Below are 25,822 nucleotides of genomic sequence, written 5' to 3'. Positions count from 1 at the left end.
AATCCAGATTAACCTAACACTCCACCTAGTCCACCCATACCTGGGCAGCCAGAGAAGATAATTCCGTTAACTGGACTCCCTTTAAGTTTGTATCACAAATCTCCAGTGGGCCCCCAATGCTAACACTTCCTTTCTGAGGTGACCATTTCACACCTCTCGCCTCCCCCTCTTTGCTGAGCTCTTAGTGCCTATTTCATGAGGGTAAGTGCCGTACCACTACCGCTGGCCAGCACGTCCCCAGACCCGCCCGTTAGGATGGAGGAAACATCCTGCTCCAACTGAAGGCCGACCCTTTCATCGCTGGGTCTCAGCCCTTCCCGCCTTCTCAAGGACGTCCCTCACATGCGCTCCCCTGCCTTTCTAGATTGGCCAATTTCCCCCTGCTAGCGGATCACTCCTACGGAGGTATAAATATGCCTCCACAGCACCAACCGCTTTTTAAAAAAAGCCTGATGCCAACACCCTCCCCCTGCCGCCCCCACTCACGGCAAAGCTCTTCGAGCGCGGCCTGCATCGGGGGCCCCACTTCCTACTGTCGCATCTGCTCCACGGCCATCCAGGAGGCTCCTGCCACAGTGCTCCTCGAAAGCTCCTGCCGGTGTCGCTGTGCACTGTTTAAAACTAAAAATCATCCACTTAATGCACCATTTCTATCTTAAATTCGCAAAAATGAAGGCCTTAAATGTTATGTGGAGGCTGAGAACCGGAAACCATGATTTGAAAATCAAAGTCTATGGTCGCCAGTATTTGGCTGGAGGTGAGCTTGCAGATCTATAATCGTTATTTTCAGTGGGCGCAGGCCTGGACCAACGATAACAGTTCCTCTGCAGAAAAATGTAATGAGTGCCATCAAATAACCAATTTGAAAAATTTGGAATGCAACTCATTGGTATCCCAAATTCAATACAGAGAAATGTTAAAATTTCAGAATAAGTCATCATTTATATTTCAAGCCAGTGTCCAGTTCATTGGGTATTTGGCAATCAAATCATCAAATATTTATTGAGCACTTACTATGTGCAGGCACTAGACTAGGCATTTGGGTATAGAAAGGTAACCAAAACAGACATCTGTTACTGGGTTTCTAATCTAATTTAGACAATAAACCAATACACACCAAATTAATACATAACTATAAACTGTGACAACTGACATGAAGGACAAGGTTGAAAGAGACTCCGAAAGTGACAGTAAGCTTTTCTAAGACAGGGACGTTTAGGTGAGAAGTGAAGAATAAGTGAGCATTAACCTTGTGAGGGGGGAGGGGCATTCCTGGCAAAAAGCTCTACTTTTCCACTCCCAAAGCTCTGGAATAGAAAAGAACCCCCAGGGAATGAAAGGAAAGCCGATGAGCGAGGCGGGGAGAGCCTGAGGCGACCCTCGGGGAGAGGGCCTAGCGAGCCCCGCAGAGCCCTGAGGGACAGTCGAGGAGACTGAGGCTGATGGGATCGCCACTGACTCCTGGTGTGTCAGATTTAACAGCCGGTTCTCCACCAGTCCCTTTCTCCACTTAAAGGTAGTGTGTTGACTTGACACGGCCGACTGCTCTCTGACTGGGCTTCTGTCAACCCACGCAGCTGGCCCTCCTCCCGCCACCCAGCCCACTCTTCCCCAAGTCTCCTTGGCTGGTTCCTCCTCTGGCAGGAGAAAAGGGCTCTATGACCTGGTGTAACCTCCTCACTACCCATACTCGAGCAGATCTTGACTTTGCATCCCAAAAGAGCAAACCACATCATATATGTATTTTTGTCTTTCACACCTTTTCCTGCGATAATTTTGCAGAATAAAATTCAGTGGTGGAAAAGAAAAAGGGAAGTAACGCGTCATCGATGTTAGAAAGTTCTGCAGCATCACTTAAAAGCTTGACACTCATTAGTGTTGTTTACAGCAGCCACCTAATTGGGCTCCTATAATACCCAGTTCTACTATCTGAATAGTGGACAAAATATAACTTAAAATAACAGTAATATTAAATCTCCAACAGGAATCAGAACTATGGACATTAGCAAAACAGCGTTTCAGGTCTGGCCCACGAGCACCCTGGGAGGTGAACGGCCAGGGGCACAGACTGCGAACTTGCCTCCTCGTTTTAACATTTAAAACAATGCCATTTAAGATGATGTCAGTACAAGTGTCATTTAGTCGCGTAGTAGGACAGATTAATTGTCCACACAGGATACACACACTGCATTTCATATCTGGGTGTGTCGTGAGATCAGTCCGACCGCACGTATGTGATGCAAGGTGACATTTATGAGCTGAAATGGCCTATTACTAACCCACGTGGCCCATATGGCCCCAATTCAGCATCCACTACTCAGCTGAATGTGACCTTAAAACTGAAATGTGGCCTTGAGGGATTCATTTCTACATGTCACACACAATGCATACAAAATTGGGCTACAATCTGCCCATCATTTATACAGATTTTACATAAATGCAAGCATCTCGCATGTGAAATTAACCACCAGTTAGGGTCATTTTAAAAGAAAAAAACACATCAATTTTCAATGCAACTAGAGGAGCAGCTTTTAACTTTCACAAATAAAAATGATAAACATCTCATTATTAAAAAATAGCATCCATAGAAAATAATGGACCTTAGTGGGCACAAGATCAAGTGAGCACGCCAGGCTCTACATGCACATTTTGATGAGTAGGCTCGGGTGGCACCCACAAATCGCGTTTTTAATTACTGGCCCAGTGCTGTGGCGATGTGCACTTCACAGGAAATCTCATTCTAGTTCACTCAGGAAGTGAAAACATTGATTACCTACCATATTAACAATTCATTTCTTAGAACCTTTTAATAATTGAGCATTTCTGAACCTTATATTTCTCATAAAAGTCCAAATACTATTTTCTTCTCTAATATACTCCTTGGTCTCACATTATACGGTTTTTTGCGAACTTGACTTAGTGGAATCCTAAGTACTATCTCCTTCTGCTCAATAAGAACTAAAATGATAGATATGATAGACAATCAAATTGTAGCTTCTAACAATGCAAACAGTCTATAGATAATAGTCACAACTTCAAGAGGTGCCCAAGAAACTGGCCCCTGATGAAATGCCATGATTCCAGTATAGCATCCTCCAGAAATAAGTACATGTCTGCTTGCTGGACTTCCTTGAGAATGGGAAAATATTTAGATTAACTCAGATATATATAGACTCCCTCTGTTATGGCATTATAAACTCAAGGCTATCCCATAATACTTTCTTCACATGTATATTTAAATGCTCTGACTAAAGAAGATAGAATGTTTTAGCATTTTGCTGAGTGTAAAATTTTTATTTTGGAAGAAAATCATGAACAAAATGAGAAAAACTAGGAAGCGAGAGAATCAGAAAGACTATTATTGTCATAGTCTTATTCAGTCTGGCAAAAAAAAAAAAAAAACAGCTATTTAAATTTCTAAAACATCACAATTTATCCTGGAAAACAATAGTACAGAATATTGTAATCTTTATCAGGTGTCTCACATATGCCAAGCGCAATGCCCTACAAATACCCCTCCATTTATTCCTCAAACCCTGAGACAGGTACTCACTCATCCTCAGTGTACGAAGGTCAGGGCCCAGAGTCCCAAACCCAGTAACTGGGCAGCTCCACCGCCCAGGGTCCTCCATACCCCCACTCTCTACTTTTTGTTCGCTAAATTAGAAACGCAAACCCCGCATCTGCTAAGACTAAATATAGTCTATGATACTTGGATTGATTCTAAATATTAAAAGCAAAGTTTTTAATGGTATAGAAATTATAGCATATGTCTAAAAATGCAATGATAAAATTATTTGCTCTATACTTATGAAAATTTAAAAAAGAGATTCAAGTAAACTTAAACTTTTTTACTTTGATATAATATAAATCCAGTTCCTAAATATTTGATATGTCATATACATTAAAAGCATTAGTAAAAAAAACTATCCTCTTGTAATAGACCTGATTCACATTACTAACTTAACTCAATGTTAAGGGAAAGCTAGGTACATAGATAGAACTATTTCTGATCCCCGGTTCGGGAAAAAGGCAGAGAGACCAGAAGTCTTAGCTATGATTTACCCCTATGCTGGAAGCACAGGCAGCAAATGTGCACACATCAATAAATCTTTATAAGTTTAATGCTTTATAAATTTGATCTTTATAAATTTAAGTCACATGGAACATATTACTGTCTAATAAAGAACTGCTTGATTATTGTGAAATTATAATTCATTCCAAGAACAAGCTATTATTATCTGTTCCCCAAATCAATCAAAGTTACTTAAACGTTATATGGTAAATGTGTGCAATTCATTCATTCTAAAATACTCCATGTATCTACAAACTATAATTTCTCCATGTCATCTGACAGCTCACATTTCTCACTCACTAATAAAGCTAATTTAAGACATTCTGCCCTATGCCATGAACACTGACCAACCAGCAATAAACATTTATGTAAATTACATATTAATTGTGTTTTAAGGCCTGTTACTGCAAGACTACAGGCTAGCACAGACCATCTTCTGCAGATCACAGTGCTAAACTCCAAGTTTTCTTTTCAGTACCAATAAAGATAAGACCAACTGACACACTCGAAGTATAAACCTAAAATCCAAGTGTAACAGCTACCTATCAATGAAATGGACAAATGACAGCACTCCTGCAGTTACCCACTTACCTGGTTATAGTATATCTTCCTGCCCAAAGGTACTCAAAGCTTTAAAAGTGATTCTTTCATTTATCAGTGAACTGGTATTAGAATTCATATATAATGGAAACTCTTTAAAAGCCACATGAGAATACCAGTCCACTTTAGGAATGAGCGTTAGGAAATCAAGAGTGGCCCGTCTGCACTAATGCTGAATTATGCTTAGTTGAACCTATTTCTCATGTTCCCAAGGAGTCAACCACACAGACAGCCACCATATATCCTTCATCAATTCTAAGTAGAGGAAAAAGACACTTCTGAGTACTGCTGATTCAAAAATTCATAGCTCAAATACAGCATAAGAAAAAGATAATCAAGTAGGTGTCAAGCAATGTTTTTGCTATTTAGATCATTAACACAGTATCCATCTTTGGTTATTTAGCAATACAGTAATTCAAAAGAATTTGAGAACAATTTTGAAAGCCTTCTGGACAGACCTAAAGTAAACTAGAAGGGAAGATGGAAAAATAGGAACAAATGTCTACATTTAAAATGAGTGACTATTTCAATGTAATTTCTTGCTCATATAGGAATGATTCCTGATACCTTCTGCCAGAAAAGACTGAACCTTTTCTTCACATTCAATTTGTTTTCTTAAAACACTAGTTCTGCACATAGTAATAAAAAGAAATTTCAGCAAAAATAAAGTCTATCAAAATAACTAAGAGAATATGAAACAGGATAAGAAAAATAAAATTTAGTATTTATTCTTTGTTATACAAAGAAAATTAGAAGTGGTTCAAGACATCTTAGCCCATCTCCTATGTCTTTTCTGACATAATGAAAACATACGAAACAATGGCAAGCTAGATTACGAGTCTAACTCAGGGTCAAGTTTTTCCACCTTAATGACTATCTCCGGAGCTAACGCGGCACCAGCTGGTTGGTTCTCCGCCTCTGACTCGGACAACACCTCTTCCTTTATTTTTACAGGCTTATTACTGCCCTCCTCCTCTTCATCTGAAGACTCGTCCAGCTCCCATTCATCATCTATGTCCATTTCGAATACTCTCACATGCCGGAGATTTGAGCTTAACTAAAGAAAAAGCCAAATAAAGGACTTTTAAATTAATGGCTTAACTTATACATTATAAATAAGGATTAGAAATCAGAAGTTAAAAGAATGGTTTTATAAAAAAAATTACTTTCCCATCAATTTACAACAAAATCACTAAACTCAGCTTTCATTTTGCATGAAAGGATCTCCACGTACAACATAATTAAAAACGAGAACTGTTAATAAGTGCTTAGTAACCTTTCTCGGAACAAGAGAATTAAATAGGTAGGGTGACTAACAAGCTCATAACCAATAAAAGCAACGTATCACAAAATGTTTGCACTGTAAGGACCTTGTAGATCCAAAGTCACTTCCCTGTTGCTCTTAGTCCGTAAACAATTTGTAAATACTTACCACACAGGATACTTTTCGAAAGCCATTCCCAGCAACATACTGCGCTTTCATACTCTCCAGTAATCTCCAATGTTTCTCGAAGTGCATGGTACGTGTGGGGATAGCGGCACACTGCTCATCCAGCCTAGAGAGGGGAAAACCGCACGTGTAAAGGGGATCGCTTCCCTGGATTACCGGGGGTGGTATCAGGGCCAACCATGGGTGTGAGTCCAACAATATTCCCATTCCCACTATAAAACTACTGGCCATGGTATAAAAAAGCTGGGTATTGCATTCTACGAAAATACTGCAATTGCAAATAGGCAGAATATCGTCTTAGTAAGGTTTTTGATTCCCTTTCAAGGAAAACAAATGGACACATTTTTAAATTAGAAAAATAATTTGCTTACTTAAATCTTAGTCAACTAAAGCCATCTCTTGGAAATGGCCATGTACCCTCCACATGGCTACTGAGGTCCTAATTCTGGAAAGAAAACACTAAAGGCAATTAAAGTAATTCTACTATCAACTGGAGTTAATGCTCCTCCTGAAAATAATTAACACAAGTCCCACTCTTTCCTCCAAATAATTCCCAACTCTGTTCTAGCAAATAATTCTTTATTTACTATTAAAGCAAAGGGACCAAAGCGCTATTGAAGACAGCATTTTTTAATGAAAAAATGAGTATTTCTGCTGTTGACTTTATGATTATCCCTAGTAATGATTATCTAGCATACCTAAAGAACTAGAATATACAATATACATAAAAAACATTTATCTGAGATAGCGGAATGACAATCTTACTAATGAGTTAGTTACCTTGTAGAGTAAGTCCCAGTGAACTGATACTCTGCAGAATCTTCACAGTTATATACCAAAGACAATGGCAGCTGGACCAAAAGTCTATCTCTTCCTTCACGTCCTATAGTGTCTTTAAGAACTACCGTTACAGTTTCATCATCATAAAACTGTGCATCTAAGCAACTGTAGGTGCTAGAACAGAAATATTTTGTTATATCAAAGATGACTCTTACTGAGAAAATACTGTATGCATAACATTATACTCGTTACCAAGTAGAAAACTTTAAAATAAAAAATCAAGTGACGTTCTATTCAATAACATTTAAAATATATCCTTAGCTTGCACTAAAACCAGTTACCTGTTGTACTGATTATTCATAAATATCACTAGGCCCTAAAACTAGGTTATCCTGAAAAAAGAAAAATCTGTGAGGCTGGTTCGGTTTCAGAAGACTCTCGACATCAAGTCAGGCCTTAAGCCCATGGAGATTCCATGTATATATTTTTTGAGTTAACCAGACTGAAAAGTAAAAATAAGATTTACATATGAAGACATAACAACTTCAAAGACCTTATCATAAAATACTCTTAAGTAAGGAAAATGAGGAAAAGATGAGCCTATGGTTAGTGTCAGTTCTCTCCTCTGCAAAGCCTCAGAGCTGACTTCAGTTCTGTTCCCCTTTTCTACCCGAAGACAATCCCACCACGCTAAGCATAATCCCACTTGACATTTCTGTTGGTCGTACCAAGAACCTCAGCCATCTGCCTCTGAAACCACATTCCTTTCTTCTTAACAAACAGGGAGCTCGGAAGTATTAATTATAGACGATCACGCTTCATAAATTCCTGCTGCAAGATGGTAAGGTTCTATTCAACTCTAAGTCAAATTAATTCTCTAAGTATAAAACCAATCCTGCCCACTATGTTACAAGTGAGGAAGGCCTTCTAGGTATATCATCACTGTAACTGAACCTAACCATACTCCTATAATTTGCATTTATTATCATGTGTGTGTGTATATCATCCAAACAAAATTCAAGATTTACCTTCTTCTCACTTTCTCAGTCGTGGCATATGTGAAGCTCCCGAATTTAATAGCAGTTAGTCCATTACTTACAGATCTTGAAGAAAGAAGGGGGAAAAGAGACTGTGGAACAATCTGGACAGCAATAACCTACATGCTCGAAAGAACATGACTGTGAGTGTCAGCACGTTTACCTAATCACCATATTCCAGACCAGAGTGCCACTGTGCTCACTCTAGAATGAATACTAACAACAGTTTAAACACAGATACACAAACCTAACATCAAAATTACAACTTGGTTTAAAATTTTACACTTACCAAAGTACTAGATACCTTATAAAATTAAGGACATCTGAAACAACCCAATTCATTTTTCTTTGGCTATATCTTGGTCTCAAAGAATGTCCTTGAAATTCATATTAAAACCACTTAAGATACTAATGGCAGCAGTCGCCAACCTTTTTGGCATCAGGAACCAGGGTTCCTATGAGCATCTAATGCCTGATGATCTGAGGTGGAGCTGAGGCCGTGATGCTAACGCTGGGGAGCGGCTGCAAATACAAGTGAAGCTTCGCTCACTTGCCTGCTGCTCACCTCCATGCTATGCAGCCCAGTTCCTAACGGGCCATGGACTGACACCCGTCTGTGGCTCAGGGGTTGGGGGACCCTTGCTAAAAACATTCTGAATATGATTCGACTTACAGAACTTTACTTGGAGTCTCAAAAGAAGTCTCTATAGGGGCACCCTCTTGTTTAATGAAACCCATACTTAACTGAGGTAAAAATTTCTACGAGGAACCCAAAATTCAGTTTTGGACTTCTACAAGTTCATGATATGTAATCATGAAAAATATCACAGTGTTCCGCTCTAATATTTTTCCTAACCCTAAAACAGTCCTACATGTAATTGCTATATATCAATGCAAAATTAGAAAATCTATAATTAGAAGGGATCATATAGCTTCCTAATTTGGCACTATCATCTTAAGGACGTGGAAATTAACACTAAGAACGGTTCAGTGAGAAGCCTAAAGTCATAAGTAGCTCAAATAAAACTTGAAATGTCAGGAAGGCTGTACGTTTTATGATTAAAAATAATAAAATCTTAATTCTTCTGATTCAAACTTCAGATTAATACTTACTGGGAAATATCAGTATGTCTCCTTAAGATACACATTTTATGAAGTGAATCTTCCAAAATAGTAAAAAGAAGATAGTGTAGATTTGAAGTTTTATTATTCCACCTGAAGAAAAATAATTTAATGTCAAAACATGATATTCAGCTACCAATGCAGAACAAAATTGTATTGTTCACATGAAAGGAAGAAACTCACACTTACAGAAAAGGAAATTTGAACAATCTACGTGTAGAGTCCTGACTAAAACAAAAAGAAAAAAAATTAAGAAAAATTTAAATTGGCTGCTGAATTTTACCACCCAAAAGGTAAAAAGAATTACCTTCTAGCATCTCTATATAATGGAATACAGATTGCTTGATTCATCGATTTTCCGATTACATCCTAAATAAGATTAAAGATATTATTAGAACATTTACATACACACAGATAAATACTCTACAGAAAGTGACTGATCATCACTGGTCAAGTCAAGTAAAAAATATCATCTACATCACCAAATCTTTCACACAAGAGACTTTAATGACAGTCATAACAGCAAGGAAAAGAGAAAATTGAGCTGTAAAAGACCTTGGCGATAAGCACACAGCAGGTTGAAGAACCACTTCTAATGTCCTAGCATCAATCATCCACCCATCGATAATAAATAAGAGACATATCATCAGCTCTATAACTAAGATCATTTACAGCAAGTTTGTTCTGGGAACAAATTCTAAAGATGCCAACACTTTCAATAATCTTTTTATTTTTAATTTATGTAAGGAACTAACAATAAGAGGAAATATTAGGGGAAACCACATGAAGAAACTGCCAATTTTTTAAATCAAAACCATTTGAATATCAGCATTTTCATATGGTTCATCTTAACAACTATGATCATTCACATAAACGAGCCCCATACTGTAGAAATTCTTGCTCCTACACAAAGACATGCATTTCTTTCAAACTTACTGCTGGCTTTTGCAAACATTGATCAATAATGTTCTCCATCCGCCTTTTCACAAAATGCAATGATTTTCGAGGATAATAAGGAAACAGCAAAGGACTTTCTGGTTTGAAACAAACAAACAAAAAGCTATAGTAAACCAGATGATTGGGAGAAAATACTCTACTGTTAGAGCCAGCCCACAGGGCTTTTCTGATGGTGGAATTCTTCCTGGCTACTTCATTACACCTTCACACAACCTCACTCAAAACCACCATGACTGTCTGCATTTCGTCATCCCCTGCTGCCGGCCTGCTAAAAACCACCATACTTACTATAGGCTAAGTTCTAGCAGCATATTATTCTATATGCTATTTTTCCCTACCAAAATCCAACAGTATGCTTCTTTTGGCTCTAAGAAGAAAGGGATGACATATAATGAAATAAAGTTCCTTCTTTATTTTTTGCCACGATGGAGTGACAAGAGCCCGTATTGTTTCAGAAGAGTATGCTAAAAACAAAAGCAAGACACAAGAAACTAGTGTTATGAAAATAAGCTCTTTACTTTTAAAAAGGTTTTTATCAGTAGAAAGTAATACATAATGAAGTATTTACTGACACCAAGTATACTAGGTTCTTTACATATCTGTTATTTTCACTGCTTACAACTGTAAAAGTAAGCATCATATACTCCATTTTACAGGTTAAAAAAAAGAGGGAGGCTTCGGTTTGGGCTTGAGTTTGATCACCAACAGTCAATGACTTAATCAATCATGTCTACAAAAGAAAACTCCATAAAACCCGCTGTTAAACAAGAGAGCTGGGAGGGCCTCTGGGCAGTGAGTGACTACATCAGGTTCTGGGATGATGATGCATTTGGAGGCAGCTCTGTGCCCCTCCCCCACACCTCGCCCTATGCACCATTTCCACTTGGCTGCTCCTTATGTGTATCCTTTATAGTAAACCGGTAAATACATGTGCAGTGTTTTTCTAAGTTTTATGGGCCATTTTAGTGAATTATCAAACCTGAAGGTGGGGAGAAACTGTGAGAATCCCCAACTTTGCAGCCAAGTGGGACAGAAATGTAGTTAACCTGGGGACCCAATACTTGCAACTGAAGTCTGAAGTGGGTGCACTGTTGTGGGACGAAGCCTTTAAACCTGTGGAGTCTGGTGCTAACAGTAGATAGCATCCAAATTAAACAGTAGGACACCTAGTTGGTGTCAGAACTGGTCTTATGAGGAAATAAACCTCCCATTTTGGTGTCAGAAGTGTTTTGAGTAAAAACAGCTCAGATGCTAATATAGTGACGATTTATGTGCTATGTGCCAGACACTGTGCTAAGTGCTTTTTATAGATTAATTCTGAATCTCCACAACGGCTTCTGGAGGGAGGCCCCATCATCATCCTCATTTTCAGAGGAGACAGCTGGGGCGCAGAGAGGTTAGGCAACTCGCTCTCAGCCACACTCCTGGGAAGTAGCAGAGCGAGATTCCAACCCAAGCAATCCAGTTTCCAGAGCACCAACTGGGACCCAGTATATAATATTGACTCTCTCATGTGCCCTAACAAAATGTATACACTAAGCATTTAGCACCTGATTTCTGCAAAGTGTTATAAGTTTTATTAGTTTTCTTGATAGTTCCATGATAGTTGTTATTAATACTAGACTTAGAAACTGGGAGATTACTGAGCTTGCTGAAACTCACAACTCAAACAGCAAGGGTATAAGATGGAGTTAGTCTAGTGTATCTGTGTTAAACACGAGGCCTGTAGCTAAGATCAAGCCTTTCTATTCAGCCACAGAAGATGAGTGGGACCTATTTTTAGAGCAACAAAGTTCCCAGATCAATAGTAGCCCAATACAGTCCAGGTGCCACCACTCCTGGCACACTGCTGTTGGCCCTTCTCAGGTACCATCCGTACTCTTTGGGCATCCTGATTAACTACAGCAAAAGAGTCAGCTATACCTCTATTCTCCCTCCACCCAACAGCTAATTTACATTGCTACATTTCTCTAGTGATCTTGACTCTCAAGCAATACAAAATATGTCCTGCCCTGGAAAAGAATTTGGACTTCTAGGGTTAAAACAAAAGAGCAATAAGCAAAGTTCTGGGCCTCAGAGAATTCTCTCCCTCTTCTGTCCCTTCCTCCCTCCCTCCCTCCATCCAGATAAACACCAACCAGATAAAAGAGGCAGAGATTACTACTGAGTCCAGCTACAAACTGAGGCTCTGCAGTTAAGATAATCCTAGCTCCCTCGCTTCCTAGCTTGTATGATCTTGCGCCTTCTTTAACCTTGTTTCCTCCTTAGTAAAATGAGGATAACAAGTACCTACCCCACAGGCTCTTGCATGAATTAAAGGAGGTAATAATGGACATGTGGCTATTACCCCAAGGATCTAAGAAACTAGACTGAGATCAGATTACTCTTTGAGACAGCAGGGAAATGCTAACTTAAAAAATATTTTCATTTAAAGTAGTGAAATTCTGACATTTAATGGTTGCTATTTTGTGCTGCAGCCCTAATAATGCTAAAGTTTTACCGTGTCAACATTTTATGATCCTAGAGAATGAAAGGCATAACACACAAACCAAAAAGCTTCAACCTCAGGAGAATATAGTGATGCATCATTATTATACTTTTAGGAGTTAAGAGATTAGCCCTGGCAAAACAGACTTCTCGAGTAGGCTCTATAGTTCTCTTCCCAATATCTTATTTTTTTTATAGGGTGTAAAACAGACAATACTTAAGAATAAGCAATCTTACTATATCACAGTTAATATCAAGAGTGTTTCTGATAATGGTCATGTCATGTATTATTTGTTATTTTGCTGTTTCTTCAGAATCAAATGAAATGGACACAAAAGGTAACTCTAAAGAACTCAGAAGTATTTAGGAAGTATTTGGCAAAACTGTCAGCTGATGTACTGGTCTCAAATAAATACAAACATGGGCAAGCTCTACTGGGTTCGTGAAATACCTTTAAGGTGGCTGCTGTTCTGAAGGAAGTCATACCACTGATTTCCTTCTGTGTTAGGGGGTGACACAAGGTCATCGTCTTCATCTTTCAAGTACTAGAAATACAGAATTAAAGATTTAAAGGTAAGAAACTAAAGAGGAAATCTTCAAAAATTTATATTTAACATTATTCTATTTAATAAGTTAGTTTGTTTTACTACCAAGTCCTCTTGAAAAGTGCATTGCTATTATTCTAAGTGAGGTGATCAAAGTGTGTTAAATGCCAAACGACTAAACAAACTGCTAACTACTAAAAGATTCGAATGCTGTAGGTGTAGACACCATAAATTGAGTTTAAATTTTGTGTTCCATTTTCATGAAGCACACTTTTAAGCTTATATATGTAACTTTACAAATCAATCTGAAGGGTCAACTGTCAATGTACTCTACAGGCGTGGCTCTCAAAATGTGGTCCCTGGACCCCTGGGAGTCCCCAAGATGCTTTCAGGGACTCGTGAGGTCAATACCATTTTCATAATAATATCAAGATGTAATTTGCCCCTTTCACTATAATGACATTTACACTGAAAGTCAAAAGTACAGGTGGGAAAATCTGCTGGTCTCGTCACTAAGAGCCAGGCAGTGGCACCAAACCCTACCAGCAAGTCACTGCATTCTTCTTTGCCACACACAGTTTCACTAAACACTAATGAAGCTATTAAAATAATTAATTTTATTAAATCTCAACCTTTGAGTACAAATCTTTTTAATATCCTGTGTGAAGGAACTGAAAGTATACATAAAGCACTTCTGCTGCACACCGAAGCATAATGATTACCATGGGGAGAAGCATTTATAAAAATGTAGCTGTGACTTAAGCCAGGCACTTTTTGCTGTTAATGGAATTCCACTTTTACTTGAAAGAATGACTGGCAGGAAAACTAGGATTATCCATTCTTGGGTATTTGGCAGATATTTTCTTGAAAATAAATAAAATGAGCCTGTCATTTTAAGTAAAACAACTGATCGTATCTGTTGCCAATGATAAAATTCAAACATTCATGCAAAAATTAAAATTTTGAAAACCTTTATTTGCCACTGTGTGCTCAACAGCTTCGCAGTACTCAAAGACTGTCTGATGAAATTGGTGACATTAATAAAACCTCACTTTTGGATACTATATGAAGCAAGGTGTCAGTATATGAGAAATCTGCATAACTCAGTGAATCAAGGTTCTCCAATGGCAGAGACATGATGTTACAAAATCATGCATGGGTAAAAGACCTATTCAAAGTTCAAGGCAGATGAATGGATTTTATTATATCAGAGTATAAAAAGTCCACTGATGCAATTTAGATTCCACATTGAAGCTAACTTCTATCACCTGTCAGGATTTGGTACAGTATCAAGTAACATCCAATTATCTAAAAAAACTATTAAAATACTTCTCCCCTTTCCAACTATACACCTATATATGAAGCCACTTTATTTACATACTTTAACCAAAACCAGGTATCACAACAGATTAGCAGATTGAATACAAAAAGAGATATGAGAATCTAGCTGTCTTCTATCAAGCCAGACATTAAAGAGGTTTGCAAAAATATTAAAAAATGCCACTCTTCACTGTTTTGTAAGTTATTTTTTATTAAAAATGTTTATATTAACATGTAATGATAATTGTTTTTCAATAAAACGATGGTTATTTTTTAAAATAAATTTAGAAATAATTTATTCTGTTTAATGTCTAATACCTAATAACACTTAACATTAATAGATATGACCCACATAAAAGCTCTTCAGAGTCCTCAATAATTTTTAGAATGTAAAAGAGTTCCAAGACCAGAAAGTTTAAAAACTGCTACTCTACGGTTATTTCCTGAATATACGGTATTACATTACTTTCCATAATCTTTGGACAATAAAGACTAACACTGCTAGTGTATTTAAATTAGTTAAAATTAATAACTTAGTTCAATCCAAAGCCCATACCTGACCAACTTTTTCAACATTGAAGTATTTTCCTTTTCGATTATAAAGGTCTGGAGCCTAGAAAGAATAAATACAGCTTTATTGTTAAGTCAACTCACAATAGAAAAAAAGATCTTATATTTAAACCAAAAACTTTATTTTTTAAGAGAGTTATTAGTGGCAGTTACTCTTTCTTTCATGGGCTGTAAGACACACATACAAACAAAAGGCTTATTTCAATTTAAAGGCTTTATGTTTAATAAATAAGAACTGCCATTAATTAGTTCAATAGTGTAAAAAGCCAAATTGCTAAAAACTTCACTTGAATCGGATTAAATCTGATTACTTTTTACTGTTACACAGGTTTATTGCAATTATCAAGAAAAAAACAGCATCGTGGAAAATACCAATTTCCTACCTCATTGAAATGTTCAGTAAGAAATTCAGCAACAAATGTGATATCTTTTTGAGTCATCTATCAAAACCAAAAAAAAAAAAAAACAAAAAGAAATCAAATAAAAAGAAAGCTTCCTATTAAAAGAAATACTATGTAATAAATGTGATTTTTTTTTTACTATGTACTAAAAGCCACAGAACAAAGAAGCACAGTTCCTTCTAAGAAATATCAATAGAAATCCAGATGATTATTTAACTCTGAAAATAAGAGGAAATCCGGGGTTTCTGAGAGGCATGTAATTAAATACTTAAACCCATTTTCCAACCAGCCAATCCAAACGCTACAGAACTCCTTCTGGCCTAACGTTATTATTTTATGCCTGTGCTAAGCCAAGGTGTGCAGGGTCCCTCCTTTGGGAGTGGGGGGACTGTTAGCCTAGATAAATAACCTTGACCTGACTTAAGGGCTGCAAATCACCTGTTGCTTGCTTCAGTGCTGGCCTCTGCTTCTTGCAAAGACCCTTCCCTCACGCTACCCTAGTTCTTCAGCCCTCAAAAAAGTAACCTTTGGGTCCCTCCCAACAATTAACGTATTTTATCTGCCAAAATAAAGGTAAGAGTAACGGCAGAGAAACAGCTAATGTGAACTTTTCCAGTTTGCAAGGACAGTCACCCACAGCACAGAAAATCTACTTCGTGTTAAGAGGTGTCATCCCTTAGTCATTTAGTTTCACTGAGACTTATTTTAATGCTCGCTTTTTCAGGCTCAAAATTATAAAACCTATCTGAATCAGACAGTTTGGGCAGGGGTGAGGATGACTAAGCTGCAGGAATCAAGTGGGAATTTTGCCCTATTCTTAAAGATCTTCCTGGAAGGAGACTGCAATGCAGCTTGTCATAATCCATCACAGTCAGAAAGAAACTGGGCTTACCAAATATCAACATAGGCACAACTATCTAAGTACTACGTTTGCAAAGAAAATAATGCACTTAAGATCTAAGGACATTAAAACAAGGAATACAAACAATGTATGTTATATGAATTATAAAATCGTATACGAACATAAAAATTATAAATTTAAAAGCCATAATAAAGGTATTCTGAGATTTCAAAATATATATAACATGTAAATTTCTTTTAAAAATAAAAGGCTTACTAAAACTTGCCTCATGTCTGCAGCCTGACACCCTGTTAACTAATAACTGAATAAGAAGGCCCAGATGACCACCAAGGCTGAGCTCAGCCAGGAGGTACCTAACGCGTGAGGAAAACATACTGCTACATACTACCTTATTCAGCTCAGGAAGTACGTGGTCTTCTGTCATTCTCAACATTGCTGGAAATATAAATTTAAAAAACATTTCTAAAGGAAACATAATTTTAATTATCGATGCTTTCCCATGACCAATGTGTTTCACTAGACAAAATTTTCAATTATCAACAGCTTCCTTTCACCTAGGAAAAGTTATTTTCTTCTAAACACAAAAGGTGAAGAATTTAAATTTGATTTATATTTTCAAGTTCAAAAAGGCTGAACTAACCATCCTAAACTATTATTTTTCACTTTCTCCTTCAACTCAACCCATTGCTACTCCAGACTAACAAATCTAACTGCCGCCTTGTGCTAAGACTACTAAGGTTTCGTGTACAGAGATTCCTCTTCTCTTAAAATCTGCAAGTGATTCTTTCCTCCAAAAGCCTTAGAATGCCATAAAGATACTTGCACTGAGACTTAATGATTTACATACTGTCTTTAACCTAGTGTCTGTGGCTGACTCTTGTCCCTCCACAGGGCTGTCTTCGCCTACACCGTGTTTCTGTGTTGCACCCACCCAAGTCATGAAGCACGCTGCACACGCTTCCGCATAGTGTTTGAACACACTCCTTGTGTTAGGTCATGAGAAAGCATGTTGGACTTGCTTATGCAAATATAGATTATTTCAGAAATCATTTGTAATTACTTTAAACTTCTATATTATCAGAAAAATCAGACATAATCTAATTCCATTCATTCATTTATCGATTTAAAAACTGAGTATAGGGATACAGGAGTATAAAAAGAAGTTTCTGCCTTCACGGAGATGGCATTTTACAAAAGAGCAAACCAAGGCTATAGAGCTAACTAGTGGCAGAGCCAGACTACAGTTAGGTCTGCAGTGCCCCAATTCAACATTGGAGCTTTCTACACTGTCCTGCTCCAATGATAAAGACTGAACAGCAATTCATTTCTCTTTTAATCTAGCTTATTACAGTTAGGACATGCACTAAGAATATAAATTATATAAATTACTCAAATAAGTAAAACCGAACTACTACTTCTGCAAAAGAAAATTATTTCTAGGATTTCGTTCAGTTTTGATACTGTAATTTGTTCTAATTAACAATTCCGATCAATTAAACAGGCTGGCCTGATAAACACTCTGGCTCCCCATCCTGGCTCATGCTGGTACAGTTCTGAGAAAAATCTAAGAATTAGAAATATCAACGCAACATCTATAGATCACATTCATTATTTTATCAAAAGCAATTATATTAGGCTAACCAATATAAAGTCTGTTTTTAAAATATCTGAATTAAAGATCTGGGCATTTCTTTAAAGGATGCTACCACAATTCTGGTAATTTATTTTCTATTTTACTCTTCAGAATTTTAACAAATATGGGATAAATTCCATTTATAATTAAATTTGGCATATATTGGAGGGACATGTATATTGGATTATTTCAAAGATATTTAGAGGTCACTAAAATGACAGTACGAATAGACCTAAATAAAATATGCATATACTACACAGCAAATATTTAATATCAAGTTGCTAAATATATATTAATTACCTACAAGTGCAAAGATCCTCTGAAGATACTGAACAAGGACATAAGTGGTCTTCATTCAATTAGCTAGGGCATCACTGTTCAACAGAAGTGATAATGGAAATAAAACATCCTAGCCTGTGCTGTACAACACCGTAGCCACTAACCACATGTGGCTACTGAGTCCTTCTAATGTGGCTGGAATGACTGAGGAATGAATACATAATTTTATAACATTTCAACTAATTGAAATAGCCACATGTGGTTAGTGGCTTCCATAACAGACGAGATAGATCTAGAGACAGAAGACCAAAATATAAAACAGAAAATAAGCTATTCAAAGCAGAGGCTGTGTCTTATTTTTACTATTACTTTTTTTTTTTTAATCTAACACCTAGCAGTGCCTAATACATCTCAGGGATTCAAAAATGCTATTTTAACCTAAGGAGACATCGAAAGGTAAAAAAAGATTATCAGTGAGTGATAGATATTCCTGTGGGGAGGTGGGGATGGGTGGGGTAGAGAAGACTAGCCGTGCAGTAAAAACTGAACTAGTTGAAGGGCAGGAGGGGTTCGTTCACACTATTCACTCTCTCTTATAGGTATCTGAAAGTTTACTAGAGTAAATGAAATATTCTAAATTGATGCTTCACAATTAAAAAAATATATTAAAACAAGAATGCTTCATTCACTTAACTTACCCACATAAAGCCACCGAAAAAATGCTTTGAAGTTTTTCATACTACTATCTATAACTCTAAAAGATAAAAATAAAAGAAATCAGGAATAAATTACATGGCATTCATGTAACACTGTTAAATTATCATGGAATACAATCCTTACTGTTGCATTACATCCTATCTGGGTGACATTTAAGCCTTTAGAAAAGCTTTTACAAATTAAACACATACCTAAAATAAAATTTTAAGAGCAAATTCTGATTCTTTTTAAAAATAAAGCAAATAACTCAGATTCTAACTGGTTATAACAGCCTTGCCACAAACTGTGTAATAGTTTCCCCTAGCATTCAGTAAAGTGTGAAATTCTTTCTAACTCTGCAAATAAAAGAAACCAGAAAAAAACAAAAACCAAAAAACAGCTCTCAGCATTATTCTCAGTTTAAAAAAGTACTCACTGGTCAGTAAGAAAAAAAAACAATTCCAACAGAAAATCATAAGTTTCTACTCTTTACCACTCAACATTATTTGTGGTGGTTGACTTTTAACCTTATAACTCAAAAGTTGAATTTCCTTGTTCTTTACACAAATGCACCCCCAAAATCAAGTGAATAAATGGAAGTCATCGTCATTTTAATGAAACTGTTTCTGAGTACAGAGCTGGGTATTGTTTTTTTTAAAATCTTTTAAGCTGATATCTATAAGGTAATTACTCTAAGCAAGTAACACCTGCACTTTTCATTCCTGCATCTTGAAGCCCCTTCCAAGCATTAAGTGTCATAGCACTGCGGGAGAGGCAGGTTGTTATAACCATCCTTTCTGTACACAATCAAACCCTGCACTTAAAAGACTGTGACATGTCTACATTACTAAGCAACATGATCAATTCTCCTGCAGCGAAAATAGAAAAATAAAAAAGTTCCTTTGCATCTTTCCTGATCTCACTCTAACCTGAGGTAAACATTGATCTGTTAGAGGCTAACATCGAAATTCTCACTGCCTCAGTTTCTCCATCTTTAACCTAAAATGCTACATTCTACCTACATTGAAGGAGCAAGAAGTTAAATATTACCTTTCATTCATACTGAAAGATGATCAGAGAAAGCTTAATTTTTATATTTACTCTCTGCGAATATGGTGAACCAAAATATAATTCAAAATATAGAAGAAGCAGTATCACTTTTCCTCTCATTTTGCCTTCTGAGAACAGCATCTATAAACTCTACTTTCTAAAACCCCAATAAAATGATAGTGGATTAGTGGAGAGAGGTGTTATATGTTATAAACCCACACACACAAAAAGGAATAAAAAAGAAATCTAAATAAATTTTAGAAGTGTCAAAAGCCGATCAATGGAGGACTAGAATCTGATGAAGCTCAGCAGAGGTGGCCTCATGGCAGACAGTGCAAGGAGGGCAGCAAGGAATCACGCACCCTGCAGAACCTCAAAGACACTCCATCCTCAGAAATGTCAGGTTCAACAGAAGACATGAAGATGACGTGGGGGGGCTGGACACAAGAGGACAAACTGATATAGAGTGACCAGTATGTTCTTTCCCAAAATATATGAATGCCCTGGGGTTTACCTTCCAGATAAAAACAAAGAATCAGGGTTCTTCGAAGAAACGAAATGAACTGGGAAGAGTTGGGGCACCTCCGTGTGGGCACCAGCTGCACATAGCAAGGCCCTGAACACTCTGGCACTCGGGCTGGCTCTGGGCTGCCCTGCACTTAGAGATTGTGAACAACTTCCAACTGCCTCGTGAATAAGTATGAGTAAACCATCAGGCATCAAGTATCAGAAGGATGCTTGCAACAAGAGACAGAGACAAACAGAAAAGTGACCCAGGAAGTGGAGATAATTCAGGGAGCAGCACGAACTTTTAAAAAATCTAACTAATGTCCTTAGAGAGATCTGAGATGTCACAAACACAGAGCAAGAGCAAAGCTTTGAAAAATGATTAAAGAAATAAGAAAACGCTTTTGGAAATTAAGTTTCCTTTGCCAGCTCCCCATCGAGCCCATCTCTAAATGTTGGAAAGCCCATCACTCAGTCTTCAAATCTCTCCTCTTCCCTAAGCGCACTGCCTCATCCAGGTCCACAGCCTGAAATAACACTGATGGGCAGCTAGCCCCCAAATTCACATTTCCAGCACGGACTCCTCCCCTGAATGTTAGTCTCATATCATCAACATGTAGTGAACAGCTCCACCTATGTATTTAATAGTCATTTCAAAATTAATATGTGTAACACTGACCAGGTGATCAAAATTAATGTCACGAAGGAGATGTAGATGGACATCATTTGCCTCTGGATGTGACACCTTGAGAGGGACACTCCACTGATTATGTAGTATTCTGGCCTGGAAGGCATAACCTGAATCTAATCATAAAAAATATCAGATGAACCCAAACTGAGGAGCGTAAAGCACACAGATATATACATACTCCCCCAAGTCTTCCCCCATTTCATTAAATGTTAATTCTACTCTTCCAGGTGCTTTTAAACACTGTTTTAGATGCTGAGGATATAGCAGTGAACAGACCTAATAAAAATTCTCATAATTACCCTATGACTCCTTTATTTTGTCATCCATACAAATCATTTTAGCGAATCTTGTAATTTATACTTTAAAAATACATCCAGATTCTGACCACTTCAGATTCTGACCACTGTTTCTCTCTTGGCTTGTCCTTACCCTCCTATAATCTACTCACAATACTAAGTAAATAACAAGAGAGATCTTTTTAAAATGTTAAGGCATACCTCCTGTCATTCAACGATTCATAACTCCCTAAAAGCTTATCATACCCAGAGTAAAAGCCAAGGTCTTTACAACAGCCTACAGGCTTCACGCCACCTGGCCTACCTTCTATGACCTCTCTCAATTCATACTGCCATTCAATTCACTTTATTATGCCTCCTTGAGGTCCCCCAACATGCCAGCCATGCTCCAAACTCAGGGCCTTCACCCTTGCTGTCTCTTTTGCCCCCCGATATCAGTAAGGCTCATTCCGTCCTGTTTCTCTTCAATATCGTCCTTTGAGTGAGGCCTTCTCTGACCACCTATATAAAAGTACACTCCCCATGCCTAGCATGCCCTAGGTCCTCCCCTGCTTTGTTTTTCTCACCACTACTTATCAGTATCTGACATACTATGTATTTTAATTATTCATTCATTGTCTGTCTTGTTACATTAGAATGTAAGATCTACGTAGGCAAGAATTTTTATTAGTTCTGATCACTGCTATATCTTCAGCATCTAAAACAGTGTTTAAAACATAGTTAAATGCTCATGAAATGTCTATTGATGAATGATGGTGCTGGATTATGAAATCAAGAAAATTTCTCAGAAAAGAGAAAATTTTTTCTCTCATATTTTTCATATCTTACTTTCCATACAGAATGAATCCATCAAGTCTATTATTTAATGAACTAGATTTCTATAATGAAAATATAGTTAAAAAAAAAAAGGAGAGAGAAAAGAAGAAATTATCAAAACAACAATAGAATTCAGGTTAAAATGATATGTTATCATAAGCATAATGAATGAAGAGATCCACCTCTAAAAGCACTAAGGTGAAATTTCCAGAAAAAGTTTTTCTTGAAAAAGATGAGAAAAATTAAAATACCCCACAAAGGAATGAGAATCAGATGTACCAGATCTTACATTAGCAACAAAAAGGCCAGAAACAATGGAGCGCTGCTTCAAGGTTCTATGAGAGATGATTTCCCCTTCAAAATCCTATACCCAGTGGAAACTATCAATTAAGTGTGAAGGTAGGAGACAAGACACAAAAGGACACAGAAAGTTTATCCGTGCATGTCTGCTTTCTAAGTTACTGAAGGATGTTTTCCAGCAAAATGATTAAATGAACCAAGAAAGAGGAGATGCTAGAAAACCAAATCTACCCCAGGAAAGCAATGAAAAAGATGCCTGTGCTGTGGCCGGCGGAGAGCTGGGACACCGCGTCTGGATCGTGTGGGGACGGAAGGCTAAAGGAAGAGGAACCGGGGACAGAGGGGAATTGCTGGGATATGATACTACCCTTGAGACAGGGAAAGAACCCGAGGATGTGATACAGACAGACAATACAAGAAAATAAGAAAGAGGGTCTAGGAAAAACAAAAAGAAACAGCGAAGAATAATTTCTAAAAAGCTGATGAATGAAAGAAATGCAGTATAGTTACACGGTTTAGAAAAATGGAGGTAACCTACAGAAGAACTAAAAATAGAAACAGCCACAAGAGTTTAAAGATCCTAGAGAGAGGACCTGGGGTAAGGATGGGTGCGTCAGGAAAACACTGCTTTACTTTATGAAATCACTGTGCTATTGGCTTGTTTTAATCATGTAAAGATGTAATTTTGATAAAAACTTAAAAACTTTTAAGAAAATCGTGACTAGGTTCTTATATAAGTGAAATGCAACATTCTCAGGTTAATAACTCTGGATATTTCTAATACTTACTGAAGAAGTTCATTTGCCTTGAGTATGAAAGAACCCACAGCAGTAATAGCATCTAAAGGGAAATAAATAAATATCATTTGTCAAGTAAGTAAAGGGTATTTAATGTACTCAATTGAAAATGAAATTACTACCTTCAATTCCTGCAGCATCTAGTCCAAGAGGTTCATATTTCTGCTTCCATGAAGCCATTCCTTTTAGTTCACTCAAGTGGTATAATAAAGACTCTGAGCCACTATCAAAACAGCAGAAACAAATTAGTATCACTACCATCAAGTGACAGGCAGCTACTAGCTTGCTTGAACATATCTAAATTTTGAGAAATAAAAACGGAAAGTAATTTCAATTTTATTTCTACGAGAACTACTTATTTCTCAAAATTATCTCTAAATAGTATAGCAGAATCATTTGGTTACAATGATTACTGAGATGAGTACACGACCACGAGATTAAATTTTCTAAGATCAAATTTGTTCCATAGTTAGTTAGTCCTGGCACTTTTAGGATATGCATACGGTTACCTTATTCACCCAACAGCTATGTATTTAACATTCAACAAATATTTCTTAAACTCCAATTTTAGGTCAGGCACTGTGCCAGATAGCGGGGACCTAATGGTGAACAAAACGAAGGGTCCTTGTGGCACTGACAGTCTAACAGGAGAGAGAGTCATAACCACACAATTGGACATTACAGCATTCCAAATAGGATAAACGCCTTGAAGGAAATGCACAGGGTGCAGGCCCAACAGAAGAACCCAATATAATTTGGGAGAGCAGGAAAAGCCTCTCTGAACAAGTAATATCTGAGTACAAGTGAAGAGCATGATGGGAGTATTCTAGAAGGCAAAAGTGATGCATAAAAACCCTAGGTAGGAGAAAAAATGCCAAGTTTGAGAAGGCCATGAGTGTGGGTGAAGCCAAGAGGCAGGTATGCTAAAGGCCACGAAAGGTCTTGGGCCTAAGAATAATGGGAAGGCACTAGAAGATTTTGAGTAAGAGCAACATGATCAGATCCACTGTGGAGAACACATTTAAGGGGCACAGGGCAGACTGGGGAAGACAAGGCTGAAGTGATCAGAGGGAGAGACAATGGAGCTAAGGGTTAGGGACTCAGCGTAAACAAATTTATCAAAATTTAAGTCGAACACTGAGCATCCATCTGACAATTACTTCAGTGAGGCATCTGGTGAGAAACAGCATGAGACTCGACAATCTCAGAGAGAGTCTTGGCTCTGACACTTAGTAACTCTGGGCCAATCATATAACCATTCTGAACTTGTCTCTTCTTGTATAAAATAAAGATAACCATGACTAACACCCTGCCAAGGTGTTAAACACAAAAATACATAACATGTTTTATAAACTGCAAAATGATATACATATTTAATTTCACTGCTCAAAAGAGGGTATATGCCCTATTCAAAATATACCTCTTGGTTGTCTGGGTGAGAAAAAAAGCCCAGACAGGGCATAATCTGGTGAAAAGATGTTAAAAATTATTTTGTAAAGCAGTATTACCATAATTGATTCTTTAAATCTTAGGCCCTTCAAAATTCCCATCAAATGCCAATGCAATAATTTTAGATAGAAAAGGCTCAAAAAGAGAACGTCAAATGATGAAGTGAAGGCTGCAGAAAGATGACCAATGCCAATAACACGTAAATGCAATACCAAAAAAATTCTACACCACCTTCATACCTCTGTAAGTGACTTATAACCAATTTTTGTATACTGGAATATGATGACTCTATAGACTGGCCAAGCTTTTTTAAGCCCTAATTAAGAGAAAAAATATATTTAGTATGCAAGCAATATACTATAGGCCATTCTAAAAAAATTAAGAATGTGTTCATAGCCCTCCCTGTAAATACAAAGACATTTTACTGTACCTTTACTGTTAACTGGTTCATTAAGAGGGTCTGAAGTTCAGCACTACAATTGGAAAAAAAAAAAAGTATTCTTAGTTTTCTCTATCCAAAATGTGAATACATTGCTTAGAACTTAAATTTCAAAGTATAAACAAAATTTTTAAATGAAATAAACTAAAAGAAATAGCCCAACAAAAATTCAGGTTCTGCTGCGCTTACAAAGGGAACAGGCCAAAGTGTGGAGGAAGGTGTCCTATGTGCCCAACTGTATGTCAAAACAAGGAGGAGGTGTGACACTCCCCACTGGCCAATCATCTAAACATCTACACAAAACGCAGCCTTCCACAGCACAGAGCCAAAGGTATCACATCTGGAACATGTACACGGAATAAAACATATAAACCATTAAAAAACTCTAGAAGAAAATATAGATCTATAAACATTCTTAAGATGGGAAATGTCTTTTCAAGAATGCTAAGGCAGATACTACAAAGAAAAAGACTGATTTGGCTATATAAAAAATACATGTATGTTATACACACACAATGATTATTTACATTAAAAAAGTACATAGAAAAGCCTAGAAAGATACATACTATTTTTTTGTTCTTGTGCACCTGAATTTTCTATTTTATGATATGAGTAACTTTTGAAATATTAAAAAAAGGAAAAGCAAAAGCACGTGTCATGAAT

The 25,822-nt window shown here is 37.2% G+C and overlaps 1 protein-coding gene across 1 annotated transcript in view; it reads right to left on the bottom strand.

Annotated features, from left to right (window-relative positions):
- Window positions 1-5,378: 5,378 nt before the first annotated feature.
- ANAPC4 (anaphase promoting complex subunit 4) overlaps window positions 5,379-25,822 on the bottom strand; it is a 32,632-nt gene continuing 12,188 nt past the window's right edge. The window contains exons 13-29 of the mRNA XM_016154803.2: window positions 25,151-25,193; window positions 24,960-25,036; window positions 23,394-23,494; window positions 23,263-23,314; window positions 18,817-18,872; window positions 16,595-16,641; window positions 15,327-15,383; window positions 14,930-14,986; window positions 12,960-13,053; window positions 10,001-10,098; window positions 9,372-9,433; window positions 9,254-9,292; window positions 9,056-9,157; window positions 7,934-8,008; window positions 6,906-7,079; window positions 6,108-6,231; window positions 5,379-5,732 (exon numbers count right to left, since the gene is read on the bottom strand). Coding sequence (XP_016010289.1) covers window positions 5,508-5,732; window positions 6,108-6,231; window positions 6,906-7,079; window positions 7,934-8,008; window positions 9,056-9,157; window positions 9,254-9,292; window positions 9,372-9,433; window positions 10,001-10,098; window positions 12,960-13,053; window positions 14,930-14,986; window positions 15,327-15,383; window positions 16,595-16,641; window positions 18,817-18,872; window positions 23,263-23,314; window positions 23,394-23,494; window positions 24,960-25,036; window positions 25,151-25,193 — 1,483 coding nt within the window. The 3' untranslated portion in view covers window positions 5,379-5,507. The remainder of the gene's footprint in view (window positions 5,733-6,107; window positions 6,232-6,905; window positions 7,080-7,933; window positions 8,009-9,055; window positions 9,158-9,253; window positions 9,293-9,371; window positions 9,434-10,000; window positions 10,099-12,959; window positions 13,054-14,929; window positions 14,987-15,326; window positions 15,384-16,594; window positions 16,642-18,816; window positions 18,873-23,262; window positions 23,315-23,393; window positions 23,495-24,959; window positions 25,037-25,150; window positions 25,194-25,822) is intronic.

This window comes from Rousettus aegyptiacus, unplaced genomic scaffold, assembly GCF_014176215.1.
Source record: "Rousettus aegyptiacus isolate mRouAeg1 unplaced genomic scaffold, mRouAeg1.p scaffold_m13_p_10, whole genome shotgun sequence".
NCBI classification, from domain to species: Eukaryota; Metazoa; Chordata; class Mammalia; order Chiroptera; family Pteropodidae; genus Rousettus; species Rousettus aegyptiacus.
This window is presented reverse-complemented; position numbering and strand designations above follow the sequence as displayed.